This window comes from Sinocyclocheilus anshuiensis, unplaced genomic scaffold, assembly GCF_001515605.1.
Source record: "Sinocyclocheilus anshuiensis isolate Anshui unplaced genomic scaffold, SAMN03320099.WGS_v1.1 scaffold739, whole genome shotgun sequence".
In the NCBI taxonomy this organism is placed as follows: domain Eukaryota; kingdom Metazoa; phylum Chordata; class Actinopteri; order Cypriniformes; family Cyprinidae; genus Sinocyclocheilus; species Sinocyclocheilus anshuiensis.
In genome coordinates, this window is record NW_015551105.1 from 716,788 (window position 1) to 739,664 (window position 22,877).

The 22,877-nt window shown below is 34.3% G+C and overlaps 2 protein-coding genes and 1 long non-coding RNA gene across 4 annotated transcripts; 1 reads left to right on the forward strand and 2 right to left on the reverse strand.

The window, feature by feature from the left end:
• Positions 1 to 523: 523 nt before the first annotated feature.
• LOC107662896 (putative ATP-dependent RNA helicase DDX11-like protein 8) lies at positions 524 to 13,016 on the forward strand. Of its 2 annotated transcripts, none has more exons than XM_016453025.1 (26): positions 524 to 985; positions 1,073 to 1,282; positions 1,956 to 2,042; positions 2,264 to 2,400; positions 2,481 to 2,532; positions 2,614 to 2,721; positions 3,857 to 3,944; positions 4,053 to 4,261; positions 4,338 to 4,490; positions 4,569 to 4,615; positions 5,168 to 5,247; positions 5,338 to 5,379; positions 5,496 to 5,563; positions 6,314 to 6,352; positions 6,434 to 6,560; positions 6,643 to 6,771; positions 6,853 to 6,965; positions 7,144 to 7,216; positions 7,304 to 7,407; positions 7,912 to 8,061; positions 8,133 to 8,201; positions 8,307 to 8,407; positions 10,500 to 10,584; positions 10,665 to 10,740; positions 10,952 to 11,106; positions 12,642 to 13,016. In XM_016453025.1, exons 1-26 carry the CDS (start codon positions 836 to 838, stop codon positions 12,675 to 12,677), a joined length of 2,688 nt encoding a protein of 895 aa, XP_016308511.1. In that variant the 5' UTR covers positions 524 to 835; the 3' UTR covers positions 12,678 to 13,016. The 2 variants fall into 2 exon arrangements, with proteins under 2 accessions (XP_016308511.1, XP_016308512.1); XM_016453026.1 differs by having other exon boundaries at positions 6,652 to 6,771.
• LOC107662898 (uncharacterized) lies at positions 2,404 to 4,135 on the reverse strand. Its single transcript, XR_001631259.1, has 4 exons — positions 4,041 to 4,135; positions 3,860 to 3,915; positions 2,638 to 2,706; positions 2,404 to 2,508 (listed from the first exon to the last, which is right to left on the reverse strand). It is a non-coding gene; the product is annotated as an uncharacterized LOC107662898 (long non-coding RNA).
• Positions 13,017 to 13,856: 840 nt separating the features above from the next.
• LOC107662897 (WAS protein family homolog 1) lies at positions 13,857 to 22,581 on the reverse strand. The gene is made up of 11 exons (XM_016453027.1): positions 22,506 to 22,581; positions 21,802 to 21,942; positions 19,053 to 19,164; positions 18,570 to 18,716; positions 17,545 to 17,681; positions 17,322 to 17,457; positions 17,047 to 17,254; positions 16,213 to 16,383; positions 15,527 to 15,679; positions 14,349 to 14,417; positions 13,857 to 14,267 (listed from the first exon to the last, which is right to left on the reverse strand). The coding sequence occupies exons 1-11, from the start codon at positions 22,511 to 22,513 to the stop codon at positions 14,119 to 14,121; spliced, it is 1,431 nt and encodes a 476-aa protein (XP_016308513.1). The 5' UTR covers positions 22,514 to 22,581; the 3' UTR covers positions 13,857 to 14,118.
• Between the last annotated feature and the right edge of the window lie 296 nt (positions 22,582 to 22,877).

Here is a 22,877-nt window from a genome sequence, read left to right on the forward strand (position 1 = left end):
AAAATATGTATATGTATTTATATTGACAGAATTAAAGGAGATAGATAGATAGATAGATAGATAGATAGATAGATAGATAGATAGAAAGATAGATAGATAGTGAAAATCAACAGATGACATTCAAGAAAGAAGTGCTGTATACTGTTAACTAAAACTAGCTAAAAACTTAATAATACTTAAATTATAAATATAAATTATAAAAACTAAAACTGAAATAAAAATAAATTAAAGGTAATAGAAATACAAAAACAAAAAAAGACAAAAGCACATAACAAAATGACTAAAGCTCATATAAAAAGTAAAATGAAACCCGAAAAGTTACAATAAAAGCTCATTCAAATATGAATAAATACTATAATAGTAGATAAATAATACTAAATTAACACTGAGATAGATCATAAAATATAATAAAACAGAATAAATACAATACAAATATTAAACAAACAGAAAACATTACTGATGTTTCAATAAAAGAATGATAGTTCTTGAAAATCAACAGAGGACTTTCTAGAAAGGGTGAAAATCTGGAGTTTCTTATTTCGGTTTTCATGAAAGAGTGACATTTGAAGCGGGTCCCTATCCTCTGTGAAGTTTTCCCTCGTTTTCATTGGCTGAAGCAGAAGACTGGCGCGTTCGTTCGAGGAAGTTTACGCGGTCAGAACGAGTTTTTTTAATGTTAAATTACATGTGATATTTCTTTACAGCCATCTGTGCTGTCAATATAATTACACGGGAAAAGCGACAGATTTATATATGGACTTAAGTCATGTTCCGTTGACACTGTGAGGCGTTTATTATCAGTGTGTAACTCGGCCTAATTAAGTTTGTGTGGCGTATGCAGCAGTCTGACTTGATCATGGAGAGCAATAGTAGTCGGTTTCCGTTCCCTTTCCAGCCCTATCCCATCCAGGAAAGCTTCATGGAGGCCCTTTACACTGCTCTGGATCAGGGGAAAGTCGGTATATTCGAGAGTCCCACTGGCACGGTCAGTCTGCGCTCGAGATCCGTTCATCTCGCTTTCTCAGGTTAGATGACGGTGGATGTTTGAGCTTTCTTGTGTTTGATCCTGCAGGGAAAATCTCTGAGTCTTATATGTGGTGCACTGACATGGCTGAGAGACTATGAGGAGCAGAAGAAACTGGAGGCTGCTAGACTTCTGGATGGACCGGAGAAGAAGTGTGATGCTGTGAAGGAGAACAGCAACAGCCAGCCATCAGAGCCAGACTGGGTGTCTGAGTTTGTGCAGAAGAAAGCAGAGAGAGACATGGTGAACAAGTTAAAGGTATGAGAACTATTAGGTGCCTTTTACAGTTATATCAAGTCATGTGTTTCTAAGCAGGGGTTTTCAATCTGGATCCTAGGTAGTGCAAGAAAAGGGATAAAAGTGAAAACGTTTAAAGAAAAGCAGTGTATAAATACAAATAAATAAAATGAATGTATATATTAAAATAAACAAAAATGCTTAAAATAATCAAATACATTTATAAATAATACATCTAACAGCAGTGAGTAGAAAATTATAATAATGTTAAAAAAATAAATATTTTCCTAGTATTTTAAAATAATATATATATATTTTTTTAGGAATAGGGTCTTTACAAAGACAAAAAATACAAATAAATAAACAAATAAATAAAAATTAAATAATTTCGTTAAAAATATTTTAAAATAAATTCAAAATTTTGGTTTAAAAAAATCAAATAATTAAATATTACATCTAACAGTATAGTACTATAGAAAGTAGAAAAATTTAATAATGCAATGTGTAAGAAAAACCTAAATATTTTCCAAATAATATTTAATTTAATTATTTATAAAGTAATATATATATATATATATATATATATATATAAAAATATCTAGCTGCTTTATAAAAAATGTGGCATCTAAAAAATTGTAAACCCCTGTCTATGTGGTTTAAAAAATATATCATGCTTGTCCTCAATTTCATTCAGGATGAAGAGCTGAAACGGAAGAAGCGAGAGGACAGACTGGAGATGATCCGACACAATGCCCAGCTCAGATATGCCATGAAGAGAAAAGTGAGTGCATGAACAGTGGGATCTGAGTTTTTTAAAAATCTTTTATACTTGGAAATATACAAGGTTTTATGATTTAGAAATATTAAAAAAAAATGAAGAAAGAAGATTGAAAGTTTCTTCACAAATCAATAATTTGAGTATGGATCTGCTATTTCAGTTGCTCATATAGACATTACATTTACCCAGTAAAAGTATCAGGTTGCTTATTTTACCTTTAACAGGCCAGCGAAGATGATGAGGCTGTAAAACTACTGCAGCTCAGCAGAGAGGGGGCGGAGTCAGAGACACTCAATCCAGAGGAGGAGGGGCTTATTGTAGCAGAATATGAGAGTGATGATGAAGCCATGCCCAAGAGCAGGTATTGATTGTGTGTGTGGATGACTGCATGAGTTTGTGTGTCATTTCCAGCCTTGATTTCTCATAGGGTTTCCTCCACAGGCTGTGTGATGAGGATGACGACGAAGATCTAGAGGAGGATCATGTCACTAAGGTGCATGTGTAAACTTTCCACCCTGCATTAGTGAACAAGGTGCTTGTGCATGTTTAACAATGTTTTTTTTTACATCTTTAGATTTATTACTGTAGCCGAACTCACTCTCAGCTGGCTCAGTTTGTCCACGAGGTGCAGAAGAGTCCATACGGGGCCACTGTTCGTTTGGTTAACCTGGGCTCCAGACAGGTAAAGATGCCCACAGAATTGTTATTGTGATTCTTTTATCACTTTTAATTAAAAACAATTTAACAATAACTATGCATACAGTGGGTACAGAAAGTATTCAGACCCCCTTCAATTTTTCACTCTTTGTTATATTGCAGCCATTTGCTAAAATCATTTAAGTTAATTTTTTTTATTGAAGGTGGTCTGAATACTTTCCGTACCCACTGTATATCACCGTTTAAAAGATTGTGGTCTTTTAATTTTTCTGAAATAAGTCTCTTAGGTTCAACAAGACTACACTTATCTAATCAAAAATACAGTAAAAACAGTAATATTGTTAAATATTATTACAATTAAAAAAACAGTTTTCTATTGTAATATATTTTAAAATGTAATTTATTTTTGTAATGAAAAGCTTAATTTTCAGCAGCATTACTCCAGTCTTCAGTGTCACATGATCCTTCAGAAATCAGTATAATATACGGATTTGCTGCTTAGTTTTTTCTTTTTTTTTTTTTTTTAGGATTTTTTGATAAATAGAAAGTTTAAAAGAACAGCATTTATTTGAAAAATAAATATTTTGTAACTTTAAAAATGTTTTTTTTTCTGTCACTTTTGATAAGTTTAATGCATCCTTGCTGAATAAAAGTATTCATTTCTTAAAAAATAAATCTTACTGAGTCCAAACTTTTGAACAGTAGTATATAATATGCTTATTCTATAATCAGTTTTAATAAAATATAATATTTAATATATAATATTTACACTTTATTTTAAGGTGTCCTTGTAACAGTGTAATTATACATTTAAGTACTGAGTAATATTAATTAACTACATGTACTTACTATATGGTTAGGGTTAGGATTAGGGTTTGTCTTAGGGTTACTTGCATGTAATTATGCATAATTAATTGTTATTATAATAGTAAGTACATGTAACGTGTAATAAGGACACCTTCAAATAAAGTGTTACCAACAATTTTATTATAAGTGTCTATAACAAGAATTATGCTTTCACATTTTTTAATTAACTTAAACTTTAGATTTTGAATTTTTTTGTAGAAAATGAGTGCTGCCACAATGCTAGGCCAATTTTCAACAATAAATTCTTATGCATCCATAAAGGGGCAATTAGATTGTCATTTTGTCATTTATAGAACCTGTGCATTAATCCAGAGGTCATCCGGCTCGGAAACGTCCAAATGATGAACGACCGCTGTTTAGAAATGCAGAAAAACAAACACGGTCAGAAACGTCAACACAATCTCTGCCAATTCTTAAATGACCCAATGATAACATAATCAGGCGAGAATGACATGAGCTCATTGTTGAAGTTCTGACCTCCATCTGCAGAGAAACAAGAAAAGGCGTCAGACTCTGAGATGAAACGTCGCCGCGGCGTTGCCAAGGCAACTTGTCCCTTCTCAGGTTTTGAAAGTTTGATGGCGATGAGGGACGAGGTGCTGGTGAAGGTGCGAGACGTGGAGCAGCTCCTGCAGCACGGCCGGGAGACAAACACGTGTCCTTACTACAGCACACGGATGGCCATACCTGCAGCACAGGTACACACACACCTGATGCAACACACTCTCGCTCATATACAACCCTGTGCATTCAATCTTTCTCTTTCTTTCTCAGGTGGTGGTGTTGCCGTATCAGTCGCTGCTCCATGCTTCCACCCGTAAAGCATCTGGGATCAAACTAAAGGATCAGATTGTCATTATAGATGAGGCTCATAATCTGACTGACACCATCTCAGCCATACACAGTGCAGAAGTCAGTGGAGCACAGGTACACAGACACACATACTCACTGATCAGATCTAGTGTACTCAGACTTGTTAACTGATGTGTGTTTATTATGTTTCAGTTCTGCAGGGCTCATTCACAGCTCTCTCAGTACTGTGAGCGCTACAGGTAAAAATACACATTTCAAACATTCTGTACATCTAATTTAGGGTAAAGTTTAGTATTTACTCACCCTCAAGTTGTTCCAAACCCGTATGACTTTCTTATTCTGTGGAACACAAAAGGAGAACTTTTGCAGAATGTTCACACAATGAAAATAAATCGATCTGATGCTGTCAAAAATGTTTATTAAAGCTACCAAAGCTTGTTTTAAAAGTGCATTAAAAACAGTAATATTGTGAAATATTATTTAAATATAAAATAACTATTTTCTGTTGTAATATATTTTAAAATGTAATTTATTCCTGTGATGTAAAGCTGAATTTTCAGCATCATTACTCCAGTCTTCAGTGTCACATGATCCTTCAGAAATAAGTATAATATGCTGCTCAAGAAACATTTCTTATTATTATGCTGTCGAGCTGTAAAAAGGGGAAAAAAACATAAAAATTAATTTAAAGTGAAATTTAAGTCTGCTAGCTACTAAAGTAATGTTTTTAGACATAAGGTCACATTATCATTGTGATTTAATGTAAATATCATTGTGTTGTATGGTTGCAGAAGTCGATTGAAGGCCAAAAATCTGATGTACATCAAACAGATCCTCTTTGTGCTGGAGGGCCTTGTGCGCACACTTGGAGGTCAGCTGTGTGACATATTGTTTTGTGTATTTTATCTTGTTCCATCTCATTTTATCTAGCTGATTTATTGCTGTGGTTTCCTGTTAACAGGTAAAGTGGGTCAGAATCCGAACACTCAGTCCTGCCAACCAGGTAAACAAACACAACCCGCACGCAAAGTTCAAGGAACTTTTCATTCCTAAGTGTTTTCGTCCTTTATGAAGTATTTAAAAAAATTTCTTTTGATTTTGAATTTCTTTACACAACAGGAAGCGAGCTGCTGACTATCAATGACTTCCTGTTTAAGGCTCAAGTTGATAACATAAACCTTTTTAAGGTACTACACGACTCAGTATTATTTATATATTATTATATTTATTAATAGTTTTAATTAGCTTTTATTTTTATAATTTAATATTTCAGGTGAATTCATTTTTTGTTTAATATTTCTATTTAGCTTTAATTTATTTTTATTTCAGTTTTAGTTTAGTTTTCAATTTGAGTAATTCAACTTAAACATTTTATTTCAGATAGCTGCCAATGCAATATTTCTCATTTTCATTTTTTTTTTTAAAGTTTTTGTTTTTCATCTAATATTTGTATTTTATTTTATTTCAGCTTTATTTCAATTAACAAAAACTATCTTTAATAGTTTTCGTTTTTGTTGACAATAACAACACTGCACCAACTTCACTGACTATTATTATTAATTATTATAAAAAATATTTATTTATTTATTTAAAATACTACACAGAGTCAGTATTATTTATTTACTATTATATTATTATTAATTGTATATTTAAATTTTTCAGTTTAATTTTTAAAAATTAATTTTTAGTTTTAAAATTTCCCCCAAAAAATTATTTGTTTTAGTAATTTTAGTAATTAAACTAAAACTTATTTTATTTCAGACAGCTGCCAATGCAGCATTCTCATTTGGGTTTTATATATACAGTTAGTATATATGTTAAAATATTTATTAGTATGTATATTAGTATTAATTATTATTCAGATTTATTATTATTATTTTTTGTGTAGAATTTGACATTGGTAGAGTTCTTAATGTGGATTAATCTGTCTTTTGAAGGTTCAGAAATATTTCGAGAAGAGCATGATCAGCCATAAGGTGAGTACGAGAACACATTTATGACTCCATTTGAAAAAAATTCACACAAACACACACTGATGATCCATGTCCTGTGTGTAGCTGTGTGGATTTGTGGAGAAATACGAAGGCAGTGGTGTAAACACACACTCCGGATCTAAGAACAAAGAGAACCGTCGCATAGAAGGACTCGGACGCTTCCTGCAGACGCTTCAGAACAAACCTACAGGTACAGTCTGGTCTCAGTCAACATGTACTTCCTCATTCACCCTGGTTTTACACTGAGAAACAGTGTGGTTTTGATGGTCTAGATGTTTCAGAGCAGCAGATGGCAGTAGAAGACAAACCAATCATGGCTTCTCCAATGATGCTGGTTGAAAGTTTCCTGTTTGCCCTCACTAACGCCAACAAAGACGGACGAGTCATGATACAAAGGCAGGGTTAGTGAGTATTCGATCACATGCACATAGATAAACATATGAAACTGTCCTCTCACGCATAATTCTCCTTTCTTCCTCCAGCATGTCTTTCTCAGAGCAGTCTGAAGTTTCTCTTGCTGAACGCCGCAGTTCACTTCACACAGATCGTCCAGGAGTGCAGGGCCGTGATCATCGCCGGGGGAACCATGCAGCCCGTCAGCTCACACACACACACACACACACACACACACACACACACAAACTTCACAGGCATTATTGGACATAGTGACACAGCTGTCTCAGTTACATAACCTTAAACGGAAATATTAAAGACTTTCAGAGTGTAGAATAGCATGCTCAAAGCAAGACTGATTTTGTGTTAATGCTTTGCAGGTTGCTGATTTTAAAGAGCAGCTTCTATTTTCCGCCGGGGTCACAGAAGACAGTATTTTAGAGTTCTCATGTGGTGAGTTTACGTTATTGTGCACATTTCTTCTTGCTATCTTTTGCAGTGTTGCTGATTATGTGTGTAACTCTTGCATAATGGCTTCAGGTCATGTCATACCCCCTGAGAACATCCTACCCATAGTCCTTTGCGCAGGCCCCTCGGGACAACAGTTGGAGTTCACTTTTCAAACTAGAGACACACCACAGATGGTAAAACTTACAAGAGCAAATTAAAACTACCACAGATGGTTGCATGCAAACACAACAAAAATCTGCTTATCTTAAATTATGGCCACAAAGGATCATCAGTTGTACACTTACAATTTAAAAAGTCTTAATTTGTCATTAAAAGGCCTTAAAAGTTCTTAAATTGGTAGTCATGGCATTAAATGTTGCATGCACTGCAAAAATGAATATCTTTGTCAATATTTTTGTCTCGTTTTCCAGTACAAATATCTAAACATCTTTAAATCAAGATGCATTTACATGAAATGCAAAATGAAGATATAAAGTCAAGCTGAAATTGAAAAGAGTTATTCTATGATGTAATAATATTTCACAATATTACTGTTTTCACTGTATTTTTGATCAAATAAATGCAGCCTTGGAGAGCACAAAAGACTTCTTTCAAAAAAGATAAGAGTGGAATGGAAAAACATTTAAATAACCCTAAAATATGTTCTGCATGATCTTCATACCTGTTCTCTATATCAGATGGAGGAGACGGGCCGTGTTCTCTCAAACCTTTGTAACATAGTGCCGGGGGGCGTGGTCTGTTTTTTCCCCTCCTACGAATATGAGAAGAGGATTCTGGGACACTGGGAGAGTACTAGCATCCTTCAGCGGCTCCAGTCTAAGAAGAAGGTACACAAACACCGGTACTACCATGCCAAGTCAGTTTATACTCGAATTAAGATGCTCTTTGTGTGTTTCAGATTTTCCAGGAGCCTAAAAAAGCCAGTCAGGTTGAGCGAGTGCTCAGTGACTATTCCAAGTGTATACAGGTGTGTTAGTGTGTGAATACTACTATACTAAAAAGTAAATGAGAGCAGGTCTGGCTGTTTATATCTACAGTTAATGACGTGTTATGGTTTGTCACGTTAATACAGCGCTGCAGTAATGCCGGAAGTGGCCAGACAGGGGCTCTGCTATTCTCTGTAGTGGGAGGGAAAATGAGTGAAGGAATCAACTTCTCTGATGACCTGGGCAGGTAAAACTGTGTTCAGAATAGCATGCCATACTATTTTTGCAGTATGTATACTGTAAGCAGTATGCATAAATACCCAAAGATGTGCCATATACAATGAAGCACACTACGACATGAAAACAATATAGAATGTTTCGTTGCATATACAATATAGCATACATTACTATTATTTTCATTAACTGAAACTAAGACTATTTAAAAATATATATTTATACTCATTTCAATTAGTTATATGAAAATTATCTTGAGTGATTGCAACATTTCCTTTTTTTTTTGTTTAAGTTGAAGTACTAAAAATTATGAAAATAACTGAACTAAAACTAAAAACAAAAAAACAAAACCATCAAAAACGGTAACACTTTACAATAAGGTTCATTAGTTAACATTAGTTAAATACTTTAGTTAACATGAACTAAGAATGAACAATACTTCTACAGCATTTATTAATCTTAATGTTAATTTCAACATTTACTAATGCATTATTAAAATCGAAAGTTGTGCTTGTTAACATTAGTTAATGCACTGTGAATTAACACGAACTAACTGAACAACTGTATTTTCATTAACTAACATTAACAAAAATTAATAAATACTGTAATAAATATATTGTTCATTGTTTGTTCTTGTTACTTAATACATGAACTAATTGAAACTTATTGTAAAGTGTTACCAAACAACCCAACAAAATGACTTAGGCCCCGTCCACACCATAGACTGTATAAAAACATGGACGTAGTGTCCGTGACGTCACCCGTAGGTTTCCGAAGAGCGTTTTTGAAGCCTAAAGTAGGCGGAGGCGGCCGTCGCCATCTTGGCAGCGCATCACCGCGCGTCACTCCCGGATAATCGAAAATGGGCAAAGAGGCGGGAGCTGGTTGCTGAAACCACACCCACCTAGCTCGACGGTGGTGACAGCAGCGGCAATCCACCTGTCACTCAAGTGGCCACGCCCTTAATTATGCAGAACTTTAAGGCTTAATATAAACGGATGAGTTATAAAAAAATTCACACCCCTCACAATTGTCATGAATGGCAAAATTAGCTAAAAAAAAATTTTTTTTGTTTAACATGGGGAGTTGGGCATTTTAACATGGGGAGTCTATGGGACTGACTCCCTTTTGGAGCCTCTAACTTGGTGACGCGTTTATCTGTATACGCATACATTTTGTATCGTATAGGCATTTCGTCCAGACGGATCCGGCGTTTTGGGAGAGGGGATAAATCTGAAAACGACACCCTTGCGTTTTCGTGTGGACAGCGAATCCGTATATTTTCTGAAACGATGACGTCATCAGCCCACGTCCCACAGCCCCTACGTCAGACATCAGACACCTCTACGTCACGTAACAGCAACAAAAACATGAACAAACACTGAACAATTGTCTTTTTATTAACTAACATTAACACAGATTAATAAATGTATTGTTCCATGTTCGTTTGTATACCACGCGCAAGGTTTATGCGCATAGTCCAAGTCTTCTTCTCCGTTTTTAGTGTATCTCTGTGGCAGAATTACAGCGCCACATACTGGTCTGGCATGTATACTACATCGTTTTGTGTCGATTTTGTGGTTTCGTGTGGACGCAGATATTTCTTGAGACGAGGGGACAAAAAAGACCGGATAGGGAAAGCTCTGGCTTCGTGTGGACGTAGCCTAAAACTTAAACCAAGATAAAAAATAAAAAAAATCATAATATTATAATGATAATAACATTTTTAAATGTAGCTTATTTTATTTCAATTATTTGCAAAGGCAGCTTTTTCAATGTTTGTTTAGTTTAAGTTTGTTTGTTTGTTTGAAGTACTAAAATGAAAAAATAATGAAAATAAACTAAAACTGAAATAAAAATTTAAACTGAAAAAAACAACAACTAAACAACATGAAAAACAACTAAAACAAACTAAAATAAATGGAAAATATAAAACTACTACTAATATTATTAAATACTATATTAATTATACTAAAATAATGCTTGATGCATACTGCTTCACTTACTGTTTTTTTGTTTTATATTTAGTGTATTCTGCACAGCATGTAAAAGGGTATTATTTTTAATCATTGAATGAATCATTTTGCATGTGTGCTTTTGTTTAGATGTATTGTTACGGTTGGAATGCCGTATCCCAACATAAAGTCACCAGAGCTGCAGGAGAAGATGGCTTACCTGGACAAGCACATGGTGAGACTTACTACAGGGTGGTGCTAATGGGAACTTGTGGGACGAATCTGCCATTTCTAACTCGCTCCCATCTGTTTCAGCCTCACGTTGGTGGTAAAAGTCCTGGGAAGGCACTGATTGAGAATCTGTGCATGAAAGCTGTCAATCAATCTATTGGTAGGTGGAGCCAGTACTCCTGTAATTCAGTGCTGTGTTTAACAAAGAGTAAACAAATGCAGATTGTCTGATTTTAGAATAGCATACTAGCATAGTTCATTTATTATTTATTCTATATAAGACTAGTATGCAATCTGCTGTCTTTGAGATGTGTAATATTGGAGTAAATCTTCAGTTTCTCACTTTGTTTTGGCCTTTTCACCTCACACAGGTCGTGCGATCCGTCACCGTGGTGATTATGCATGTATTGTGCTGTGCGACCAGCGGTACGCCCGATCTGGCACGCTGCAGAAACTTCCAGAATGGATTCGATCCAGCACGCACACCCACATGAAATTTGGTCCCGCCTTCGCCAGCATCAGGAGGGTAAGCACACTGTGCAGTATGTAGTATGTAGTATGTACTGCCTACTTTTTTTTTTAACAGTACATGAAACAGCATGTAACACTTTCAAACAATATTACTGTGGTCACATGATTTTTTACTTTGCATGTTTATACAGCAAGTATCCTGTTATTATCTCAGAAATTAATATTTGTGACCCTGGACCACAAAACCAGTCTTAAGTCACTTAAGCCAAAAAAACATTGTATGGGTCAAAATTTGCGATTTTTCTTTTATGCCAAAAATCATTAGGATATTAAGCAAAGATCATGTTCCATGAAGATATTTAGTAAATTTCCTACCGTAAATATATCAAAACTTAATTTTTGATTAGTAATATGCATTGCTAAGAACTTCATTTGCACAACTTTAAAGGCGATTTTCTCAGTATTTTGATTTTTTTGCACCCTCAGATTCCAGATTTTCAAATAGTTGTATCTCAGCCAAATATTGTCCTATCCTAACAAACCATACATCAATGGAAAGCTTATTTATTCAGCTTTCAGATGATGTATAAATCCCAGTTTAAAAAAATTGACCCTTATGACTGGTTTTTGTGGTCCAGGGCCACATTTAGCATTTTCAATCCAGTTTTTGTTCTTAATATTTGAATGGACTAGCAAAATTTAAGTCAATAAGATTCAAAATTGCAGTTGATATCACTTTCAAGCTCATTCAGTGGAAATGGAAGGTCAAGTCAAGCACATTGCATTGTGGGATACCATGTGCTCTGCTGTACACTGTAGTTCATCCAGAAATTCAATGCATACTATGTACATTATGCATCAGGGATGTGATTTTTCCATGTATGGAGTTTTGTATTTTGTAAATGGTTTTCCGTGAAAATAAACAACATTTGAAATCAAAGAAATAAAGATAGTCATAACAATTAATACTGTAATTTTTCTGTTCTGTAAAATAAAAAAATAAAAAAAATTTAATAAGAATAATAATTATTTTAAAGAACAACAGAAAGATTACAATGCTAATGTTTATGACAGTCGTTATTTCTTTGCTTTCAAATCTTTCAAATTTTGCCAGAAAACCACTTACAAAATACAAAAATTCATACACGGAAAAATCACATCCCTGATGCATACTGTACATAGTGTGCATTTATTGATTTAATTTTTTTTATGTAAAATTGTATAAATTATATCATTTACAATTTAAAATTATAATTGTGCAATAAAATACAAATTTTGAATATTTATTTATTGTATAGTCTATATTGAAAATGGAAAAAAACAGGTTTTCTTTTTTTCTGTCTTTAGCTGATCACTTGCCTGATGCATTCAGCTTAATTAGTAAAATAATAGACAGAATGTCATTGTGATAGACAGGAGCATGTGAAGTGTGAATGAGAGCTCGTGTGCGTCTCTTTTAATGAGACAGACGATCTCCAGCTGTGCTCTCTGTAAGCAGGGCTGTTCTAATGACAGGAAGTGAAGGATGACAGGATGAGGATGATTTGTTAGCCGTATGCTCCCTGTCTGATCCCGTATTTGATTCCGCAGTTCTTCCTGGAGAAGCAACAGAGACCGCCGCTCTGAGGCCATCGACTCGACAGGGCCGAGCCGTGTGTGTACAAATACTCCGGTGTGTCCTGCATTATGGATGTTTGTTTGACTACTCTGGCCTTGTGAATTATTGAAGCAGAGTTCTGCTGCCTCTGTCCTCAGGTTCTGCGTTTCAGCATGTGTTTTTGGTTCAGTTCTTGACTTTTATTAAATTAAAGCGGACTGTTTACAAGACGATTGGTATCTGTGTTTGTAATCCAAAATGTGAAGCCAAAAGACTCGCTCAGATGGGATGCAACAATCATAGTAGATTCGAGTTTATTGTCTGTACTAAAGCTACTAATACCAGAGATGTTTTAGAGCATGTAAAACACAAAATATATAAAAAAAAATACATCATATTTTTACATTCTTTTCTTCCTTAATGGAACATTAGTTATTTCACCATCAACTTGTCACATTATTTTGAATGTGCACGAGTAGTGAAAAATTTTCATAAAAATGTGCAATTAATTATTAAAGTCAACATAATACAGCCATAATGTGAGATTTAAAGTGGGTAACATTAACCAATTGCTTGTGTGGATGAGATGACATCAGATGAAAAGGAAAGTAATTTAGTTACAAAATTTTGATGAAAGATTACAAAGATGCATCTTGAAATTTTTGATAAATCATGCACAAATGATCAGAAACACAAATGAAGTATGCAGATAGGCTGAATTTAGAGTCATGTTGACTTTTTCAATGTAAATTTTTGTTAAAATGTCTTAACTTTTGTTATGTTTGAACTTCCAGTTCATTCATCATAGTGGAAATGGAAGGTCAAGTCAAGCACATTGCATTGTGGGATAGCATGTGCCCTGCTGCATACCGTAGCTCATCCAGGAATTCTATGCACATTATGTACAGTATGCATCAGGGATGGGATTTTTCCATATTTATATGGATTTTTTTTTTTTTTTAATGGTTTTCCGCCAAGTTGAAGCTCTATCGCTTAACATTTGAAAGCCAAGAAATTAAGACCGTCAGAAATAATAGTATTATTTATCGTATTGGTCTTTAAAATAAAATAAATTATATTATATATTTGTTTTTTATTTAGACAGATATATAATGCTATTACTTAATACTATTATTGTAGTATTATTATATAATATATAATATTATAAAAATATTAGTTATTAAATTTGCTTGAAAGATTTTCAAAATTTTGAAATAATTTGCACTGATGTGAATGAAGAATGTAAATAGTGTGAATTTAGATGTCACGTTAACTTTAATAATATAATCTTTCAGACTATAAAGGTTTTAATGACATATAGAACACATCCTCTTACACTTTTGATAAAAGACCTAACGTCTCACTCAACACTCCACAGCTCTCCTTGGAGAGACAATATCTCCAGACCCTGTCTATGAGGATTTCAACTCTCGAATCTCGAGTTTCGCACTCAACTCTGGGTTGCCATGGTTACGCCTCCCAATCACCTTCATCGTCTGCGGCCGGTTGCTGTGGCGCTGGAAGGGGTGGGATCACATCTGACATCCTGGCGAACGCGCCACCGGAGTTGGCAGGTGCTTCAGATAAGTCTCCGCCCGCTGGGCCCTTGCCAGAGATCCCTGTCAAATATTCACAAGGAAAAATGCATCAGGTAGGATGAAACACTGAGACTGAGGCTAAAACGAAGGTTTCAAACGCACCTTTCCTGCGCATGGCCAATTTATTGAAGAGGTCAGACATCAGGTCTCCACCGCTCACCGCTGCCCCAACTGGAAAAAACAACTGTTAGGTTATGCAACGAGAAAAATTACTTTTTTGTTTTTAATGAATGTTACACTACAAGGATGCAATGAATTTATCAAAAGTGAATGTGAAGACATTATAATGTTAGTAAAGAATTCTAATGATCAATGAATCCTGAAAGAAATGTATCAGTTTCTACAAAAAAATTAAGCAGCACAACTGTTTTCAACATTGATATTGATAAGAAATGTTTCTTGAGCAGCAAAGCAGCATATTAGAATGATTTCTGAAGGAGCACGTGACACTGAACATTGGAGTAATGCTGCTGAAAATTCATCTTTAGCATCACAGGAATAAATTACATTTTGAAATATGCTCAAATAGAAAACAGTAATTTATAATTGTAATAATATTTATAAATTTTACTGTTTTTTTTCTGTATTTTGGATAATTAAATCTTGATGAGCATAAGAGACTTCTTTGCCTTTGTTATTTTCTGCAGCAAACAGTGCATATTTCAGGAGAATAACAAGTAGCAAAAGATTATTACATTACATTCTTTCAAATCTTAAGTGTGGCACTTACTCTCTCACCCAAGTCCTAAATCATTAGAAATCACCTCTCAGTCGGCAAATTCAAAAGACCACAAAGTTTATCCATCAATAATATATCAATGAAGAATTTGAAATATCTGAGACTTTGTGAGTCCAGAGTCAGTCGATTTCAGAGCAAATGTCAAGCAGATTTAAAAAGGCTTAATAGGGCAGATTTAATGAAAGTAAATTTCTCTTTTGACCTTTCCAAATACCACAGCGCTCTTCCTTATAACAGCGATACTGGAACACAATGAATTCCTCGTTTTAAAAATGAATACTCTTGTACACTTAATATGTTCATCTTGCAAAATAACTGCATGAACAGTTTTACATATATTCTGAATGGTTGCCAGGGTGTACCTATGCGGTTACTAGGATGTTGCTTACTGGTCCAAAGTCCCTACATATAGCTTGGCTTTTTTAATGCTACCATTAGCAAACACTACTAACAAGTTTCTTACCCTAATAACAGTTTAGCTAATGTTAACACCCTCTAATTGACCCAGAGTGTCAGAGTGTAAACACTGGTGGCGTCTGACCTTGCTCTTGTTCCTTCTGTTTCTTCTTTTCCATCTTGCGCTCTTTTACATTGCGGAGGTTTGCTTTGCCGCCGGCGTTTCGGATCGACTCCAGCAGACTGGCTCGCCCGTCCGACGGCTGTAACACCTCAGAAGGGGCGCCTTTCACCATACCTGATACACACGAACACGAAAGACAGTGGTTGACATAAACTAACATACAAAAATTTGGGGTCAGTAAGATTTTTGTTCTTTTTTGAAAAATGTATTTTTCATTCAGCGCGAATACATTAAATTAATCAAAAATTACATTAAAGACTTTTATAATTCTATAAAAGATGTCTATTTCAAATAAATGCTGTTCTTTCCTGAAAAAATCCTGAAAAAATGTATCACGGTTTCCACAAAAATATAGTTTAACACTGATAATATTAAGAAATGATTCATGTGACAATGAAGACCGGAGTAATGGCTACTGATAATTCAGCTTTGCATCATAGAAAAAATGACATTTTCAAATATATTAAAATAGAAAACAGCTATTATACAGTATTACTTTTTTAATGTATTTTTGACTAAATAAATGCAACCTTGGTGAGACTTACCTACCACCAGCTGAATGTTAGTGCATATGGACAAAAAAATATTTTTGAACACTTAACCATTGCTAAATAGACTGTCGATAATTCTGAAAAAGAATCTTTTACCTGTGGGAGGGGCTTGACTTGACGCGACATCAGTGCTGTCTGCTGTGATTGGTGGAGGTGGGGGTGGAGGGGGCGGAGCTGGAGAAGTTCCAGGAGGCGGGAGTGATACTTGAGTTGGCTCTGGTGGAGGAGGAGGTGGAGGGGGCGGAGCCTCAAGCCTAAAATGAGAGTCTTAAAAACAAAAAACAATTTATAAATAATATGATATGTTTTTATTCATTTTACGTTTATAAATAAAAAATAATTACATTTATTTTTATATTTTTCAAAATGATATATACATATATAATTTTATAATTATAATTATATCATTTTATAATTATATGTGACCCTGGACCACAAAACCAGTCATAAGTGTCAATTTTTCAAAATTGAGATTTATACATCATCTGAAATCTGAATAAATACGCTTTCCATTGATGTATGGTTTGTTAGGATAGGAAAATATTTGGCCGAGATACAACTATTTGAAAATCTGGAATCTGAGGGTGCAAAAAAAAATCTAAATATTGAGAAAATCGCCTTTAAAGTTGTCCAATTGAAGTTCTTAGCCATGCATATTACTAATCAAAAATTAAGTTTTAATATATTTACGGTAGGAAATTTCCAAAATATCTTCATGGAACATGCTCTTTACTTAATATCCTAATGATTTTTGGCATAAAAGAAAAATCGATAATTTTGACCCATACAATGTATTTTTGGCCATTGCTACAAATATGCCCCAGCAACTTAAGATTGGTTTTGTGGTCCAGGGTCACATATAATGATATATTCTTCAAAATTACATAATTATAAATTAATTTCTCAAAAAATAATAAATAATGATCCCACCAGATCCACTAGATTCATCGTGCTCTGTGCCAAACGAAGGCAGTTCAGGGATGCTGTTGCTGGCAGGAACAGATGGTGCAAACCCTGGGCCGAGGTCAGCGCTGTACATGAGGTCATCAGCGATGCCAGGTAAGTCAGGCAGGTAAGATGGCACATCGATCTCAGGCACTTGCCCCAGGTCTGGCACATAGAAATAATTCTCTGCGGTCTGAGAAGAAAGCACGAAAGATGTTTTCAGTGTATCGCTTCATCATAGGTGTGATTGAACAGCTCACCTGTCTCTCTAGCTGCTCTCTCTTGGTGATCGACAGCGGCGCATCAAACGGTTTATCTTCCTTTTCCGTCTCTAACGTGGTGTGTGTTTTAGTCACGGCACCCGCCAGAGGGTCAAGAAACACATATTTCTTATAGCTGAAAATACACAAACACGCACAGCGATGATTACATGAGCATTAATAAGGCTGCATCGGCAATATGTGTAGGTGTTTGTGTACTCACAGGTTCTCTGTTGTGTTGAACAGCAATAAGGAGCTGACTGAGTTGACATTTCTCGGCAGACTTCCCAAACCCTCCTCTGTCTCATTCTCGGAGCGCTTCTTAGTGTTGACGCATACTGGCAAATACATCAGCTTCTCCTATAAAACACATTTGTGGGTCATTTCATTAAATATTTTCAACATAAATTTGTGTTGATAGTTTTACACTGTAATTTGACATTACAAGCCTAACGTTTAAAGTCATGAAACTACAAAGAACTTCTTATAAAGAAAATTTGATGCTGATATTTTCACAAATATCCTCAATTAACAAATGTTAAGTGCTTGTGTGGCTGATCAAATTTAGTTAAATGCTGGTTTCCCTCCAAAGTGAACTGTCCAATGGCATTTTTTTAACTTGAATAAAGCAAATGCGTAAAGCATATAACAAAACAACAATGAAAAGCAACCTGCCAACAGTTTATCAAAATGAAATTTAAGATGTGACATTTAAAAATTATTTAAATTTTATTTTTAAATTGATTTTAAATTTTACAATTTTATTTTATTTATTTAATTAAATAAACAGTTAAATAAATTAAACAGTTTTACATATGTTAATTTAAATATGTTAATTTTTCAATAGAAAATATTTATTTCCATTTTTTTATTTTTTATTATTACATTTATTGAGTTGATATTGTAACATTACAATAGCAATTCTGTTACCATGATTTCTGGAAATAAAAATGGAAATAAATCACTTTTTAATAGACAAACGAATAGACATATTTAAAAATGTTTATTTAATTCATGTTTTAAATGTTAAATAAAAAACTAAATAATAAGCAAAAACAAAAGAATAAAAAGAGGAGAGACATCTGAACCTGTAGTTGAAGAGCTCACTTCCTCTCATGTTAATTGTTTTTCTCACTTTCTCTCATTATGTATTTTTTTTAACAAAATATGAGCCATATCCACTTGAAAATGAGCAGGAGAGGAGGAGCAGGAGAAGGAGCTGAAAGACAGATGACTAAATTTGTTCACCTGTGGGGCCTTGTCATCCAGTGGGCGGAGCTTGCTCTGAACTTTAAAGCGAGGCTGCTTTTGGGAGGCGGGATCTACTGCACCCATAAAGATGGATGAATAATCCTGCAGTTTTTCTGGAGCGGGGTATTTGGCACTGGAGAACACCTACACAAACACATCAGACATATAACCACTCGGTACTGTGCAATAATTATGAATTAGTCATTTAGTTGGTGCTTTAATCCAAAGTGACTTACAGTACAATTATTATAGGAACAAAATTCCTGCAGTTCAGTAGACAGTAGAGCAGCAAAAATCTTAATGATACTGAAAATTGTCTTAATTTTATTAATGGGGACATTTTTTTTTTTTGTTATTTAGTCAACATATGACCCAGACATTTCTTGATGTGATTTAACCATTAGCTTATGCCCACCCTACAACTCATATCCACTTTCTGCTCCAAATATTTGTTGCAGAAATCTGAATCATCTGCATCACCTTTGTGGCTTTCTTGCTTCCTTTGATCTTCTGGACTCTGGCCTGAGCCAGTTTGATCCGGTCTGTGACGGTCTGAAGGTGTACACGGTTCTTCTCCACGCTCTGAGACACCCTGTCAAAACCAAACCAAGTCATTGGTTCTGCTATAGCTGCAGAATACAGGTGAACACATTTAGATCAGAACTCTAAGTTCAGGCCTTTGTCAACTAATTTGTTGGTGATTAAAACGGTTTCATAATTAATCCTGTTTAAACCAGTATGTTTGACTAATTTTTACATCATCAACATTTACAATTTCATCTTCAAAAAAATACAATTTTTAATCTTCCTATGATATTAAGAATTAATTAAACACATTCTATTTCAGGCATTTCTAAATTAATTCTATGTAAATACTGCATTAAGTATAAATTTAATTTAGCAATTTTGTGTGTTTAATTTGCTATAAGCAATAAGGAATAAGTGGATCATTGTTTAAAAAAAAAAACAGTATATATACCTTGCCATTTAAAATGTTTGTCTTTAAGATTAAAAAAAAAAAAAGAAACACTTTTTTATTTTATTATTACTTTTATTCAACAAGAATGCATTAAATTACATCTATAAATAAGATTTTATTTCAAATCAATGCTGTTCTTTTTATTTTTCTATTCAAAGAATCCTGAAAAACGCATCATGGTTTCCACAAAAACATGAAGCATCACAACTGTTTTCAACATTGATAATAATAAGAAATGAGAAATAATAAGAATATTTTCTTGAGCAGCAAATCAGCATATTAGAATGATTTCTGAAGGATCATGTGACACAGAAGACTGGAGTAATGATGCTGAAAATTCAGCTTTGCCTCACAGGAATACATAAATTGCATTTAAAAATATATTCAAATAGAAAATAGTTATTTTAAATTTAATAATATTTCACAATTTTACTGTTTTTACCATATTTTTTTAAATCAAGTAAATGCAGCCTTTGTGAGCATAAGAGACTTCTTACAAAAACATTTTCCAAACAACATGCTGAATAATGGTGTACTGCAGCACATTAGCAGATGAAACAGCACGTATACTGTGACCTTGGTGGCTCTATGCCAATGCCATTTGTCTTGGCTGGATATTATAATGTCTTTTTATTACACCTATTGTAAGCCGTCAGTGTTTACCAGCCACATATCTCTTTTGTTTGTCCATTCTACACTGTTTCTGTGGACAAACATTACAAACAGGAAAAAAGATCCCTTGATTGCAGGAGGCAGCTACAGTACGCCAGCCTGAAACATCAACAACATGCAGCGGCAATGAGAGCGTAATCGTGCATTTGTACAGTCCTATCATCACTACTGAGTCAGTGTGCTCCTCTGTAGCCTATGGCACTACACACTGTCTTAAAAGACCCTCCATTCCTCTCCATTGACAGAAGAATGACTAAAAGAGAAGGGGGAAGGAGAGGCTTAATGGAGCTGACCTAGAAACGCACTGCTTCACCACACACACACATGTTCCCTGGACCCCTACGTGCCATGTTGTCATGGTAACGCTGTGGATGGTTTTCCAGCCTGTTCAGCTGGAATTAGCATATTTGAGCACTCACTCCCTCACAACTGCATCTCATGCAAAACACACACCTTTCATTGTGTTTCTCTCCTTTGTTATTTTGACACGGTCTAATCATGCTCTCTCCTTCAGTAGACAGGCGCAACAATAGAGATGACCCGGGGCCGGTGTGAGGGGGTTTCGGGCCAGTGGACGGAGCTGTCACTTACCTTAAAGGATAAGTGCTGTGTCGTCATTGCATCTTATGGTTGTTGATCATGTACATGTGTTTTTATGCATTGCACTCAAAAATATTTGCTATGTGTTTTGTTAATTCTAATGATTTAAATATTGTTTGGGACTGATACAATTTTAATTATGCTCAACAAGGCTGCATCTATTTGATCAAAAATACAGTAATATTATTACAATTTAAAATACCTGTTTTCTATTTTAATGTATTTAAATATGTAATCTATTTCTCTGATGCAAATCCAGTCTTCAGTGTCATTCTAATATGCTGATTTGCTTAAGAACCATTTATTGGAATAGAAAGTTTTAAAGCTTTTATTTGAAATAGAAATCTTTTGTAACATTCTAAATATTTTACTGTTGGTTTTGATCAATCTAATGCATCTTTGCTGAATAAAATTATTAATTTCTTCAACTGAATGTATTTAAAGAAAGAGCAACTTGTTCAGTAAACAATTAAAAAAAAAAAAAAGTTTTTCCCCCTGTTGTACCGAAATCATACCGAACCGTGACGTTAAAACCGAGGTACGTACCGAACCATCATATTTGTGTACCATTACACCCCTAATATATATATATATATATATATATAGGCCAACAATTATTAAATATTAAATAATTTATTTATAGTGAATAATTGTTTGGTAAAGAACTTTAAACAAAAAAATAAAAATAAAAATATTTTTGTCACATTTAAAATATGTTGCTAAACATATTTTCATCAACATATATGACCACATAATTTTTTTTTTTTAATATATAAATCTATTATAAAAAAATCTTTATTTTTGAGACCTGAATGGGCAACTCAAAATGTAGCATTCACGTATAACGTTTGTGTGAACTGCTACTGTATAATATTATTGATTCTAGCCTCTTGATCTTATTTCTCTTGATCTCTGATCTACTCAAAAGCACTCTAGCCTGTACTATGAATAAGTGTGTATAAATAAATGTGTGTTTACCTAGAAAAGATGTCTGTTGATATCATTTCCAGGTACTGTAACGCACCAGTGATCTGATGCACAGCCTCTTCTCTCCTCAGATCCGGCTGGATGAGCGGTGCAGAGTACACCTGTCCCTCCAGGTAGCGTTTCTGAGTCATCCTACACACATACACAGACACAAACCCAAACCAAAGAATCATTCAATCGGTATAAGCAAACTGTGAAATATAAAGTCTTAAGTCATTTTCAATTATCTAGTGTTAGAATTTGCCATGGTAGTAGCTAAACTGATAATATAACATTCAAATACTCTGCATACTGAAGTTGGCAACACACATACTATTTATAATGCATGGGACACTGTATGAAAATGTAAATTTCATATCCTTTGGAATTGATACTTTTTGCCCCGTCATCACACGATCTAGAGACTCTGATCTAACACAGCAACATGAAACACTGATCCAGCCTAAACGAATGACAGTCACATGATGACTCGCACACATAAAGCTGAATTAACACTGTTATGTTGTGTGTCGCAATGCAAGCCCTTTAATAAGAGAGTATAATAACCATATGACAGTTATCTGAAACAAACCAGCTGATTAAGACACTGATTTTCATTTTAAAATGATTTTCTCCGATGGAGAAAACACAGCGGCCAGAAACTCAAATGGATGCCTATGAAATATCGCTATTAAAACAGAAAGGAAACACTTTACCTGACCATTTATATGTCAAAAGCACAAACGTCCAGCTGCTCGAAGGCGCTCAGTCCTTCAGGATCAAAACTTCCGCACTCTCAGATCACGTGACGCCTGACGTCGGCGCGTAACAACTGTAGAGAGAAAAAACGGGTAATAAAATAATAAAACATAAATGTTTATTAATAATAATAATAATACATTATTAAAATATACATTAATATTAATAATAAATTATTAATATGAATAAAATGTTTATTTAATGTCTATTAAAATGCTAAAAATAACCCGTAGACATTGACACTTTTGAGCATCTGTTTAATAATTTTATTATTATTATTTCATTTGTATTATTATAATTGTTGTTGCTGTTGTTGTTGTTCTAATATC

Excerpts from the sequence above, each read along its gene's own strand:
- LOC107662897 (XM_016453027.1), bottom strand. Across the intron at positions 17,255-17,321 it reads GAGAGCAGCTAGAGAGACAG|ACCGCAGAGAATTATTTCTA; the intron begins GTGAGCTGTTCA and ends CTTTCTTCTCAG. Across the intron at positions 14,418-15,526 it reads ACAGAAGGAACAAGAGCAAG|TTGGGGCAGCGGTGAGCGGT; the intron begins GTCAGACGCCAC and ends TGTTTTTTCCAG.
- LOC107662896 (XM_016453025.1), top strand. The coding sequence starts at position 836 with ATGCAGCAGTCTGACTTGATCATGGAGAGCAATAGTAGTCGGTTTCCG. Across the intron at positions 6,561-6,642 it reads GCTTCAGAACAAACCTACAG|ATGTTTCAGAGCAGCAGATG; the intron begins GTACAGTCTGGT and ends TTGATGGTCTAG. Across the intron at positions 7,217-7,303 it reads TATTTTAGAGTTCTCATGTG|GTCATGTCATACCCCCTGAG; the intron begins GTGAGTTTACGT and ends TAATGGCTTCAG.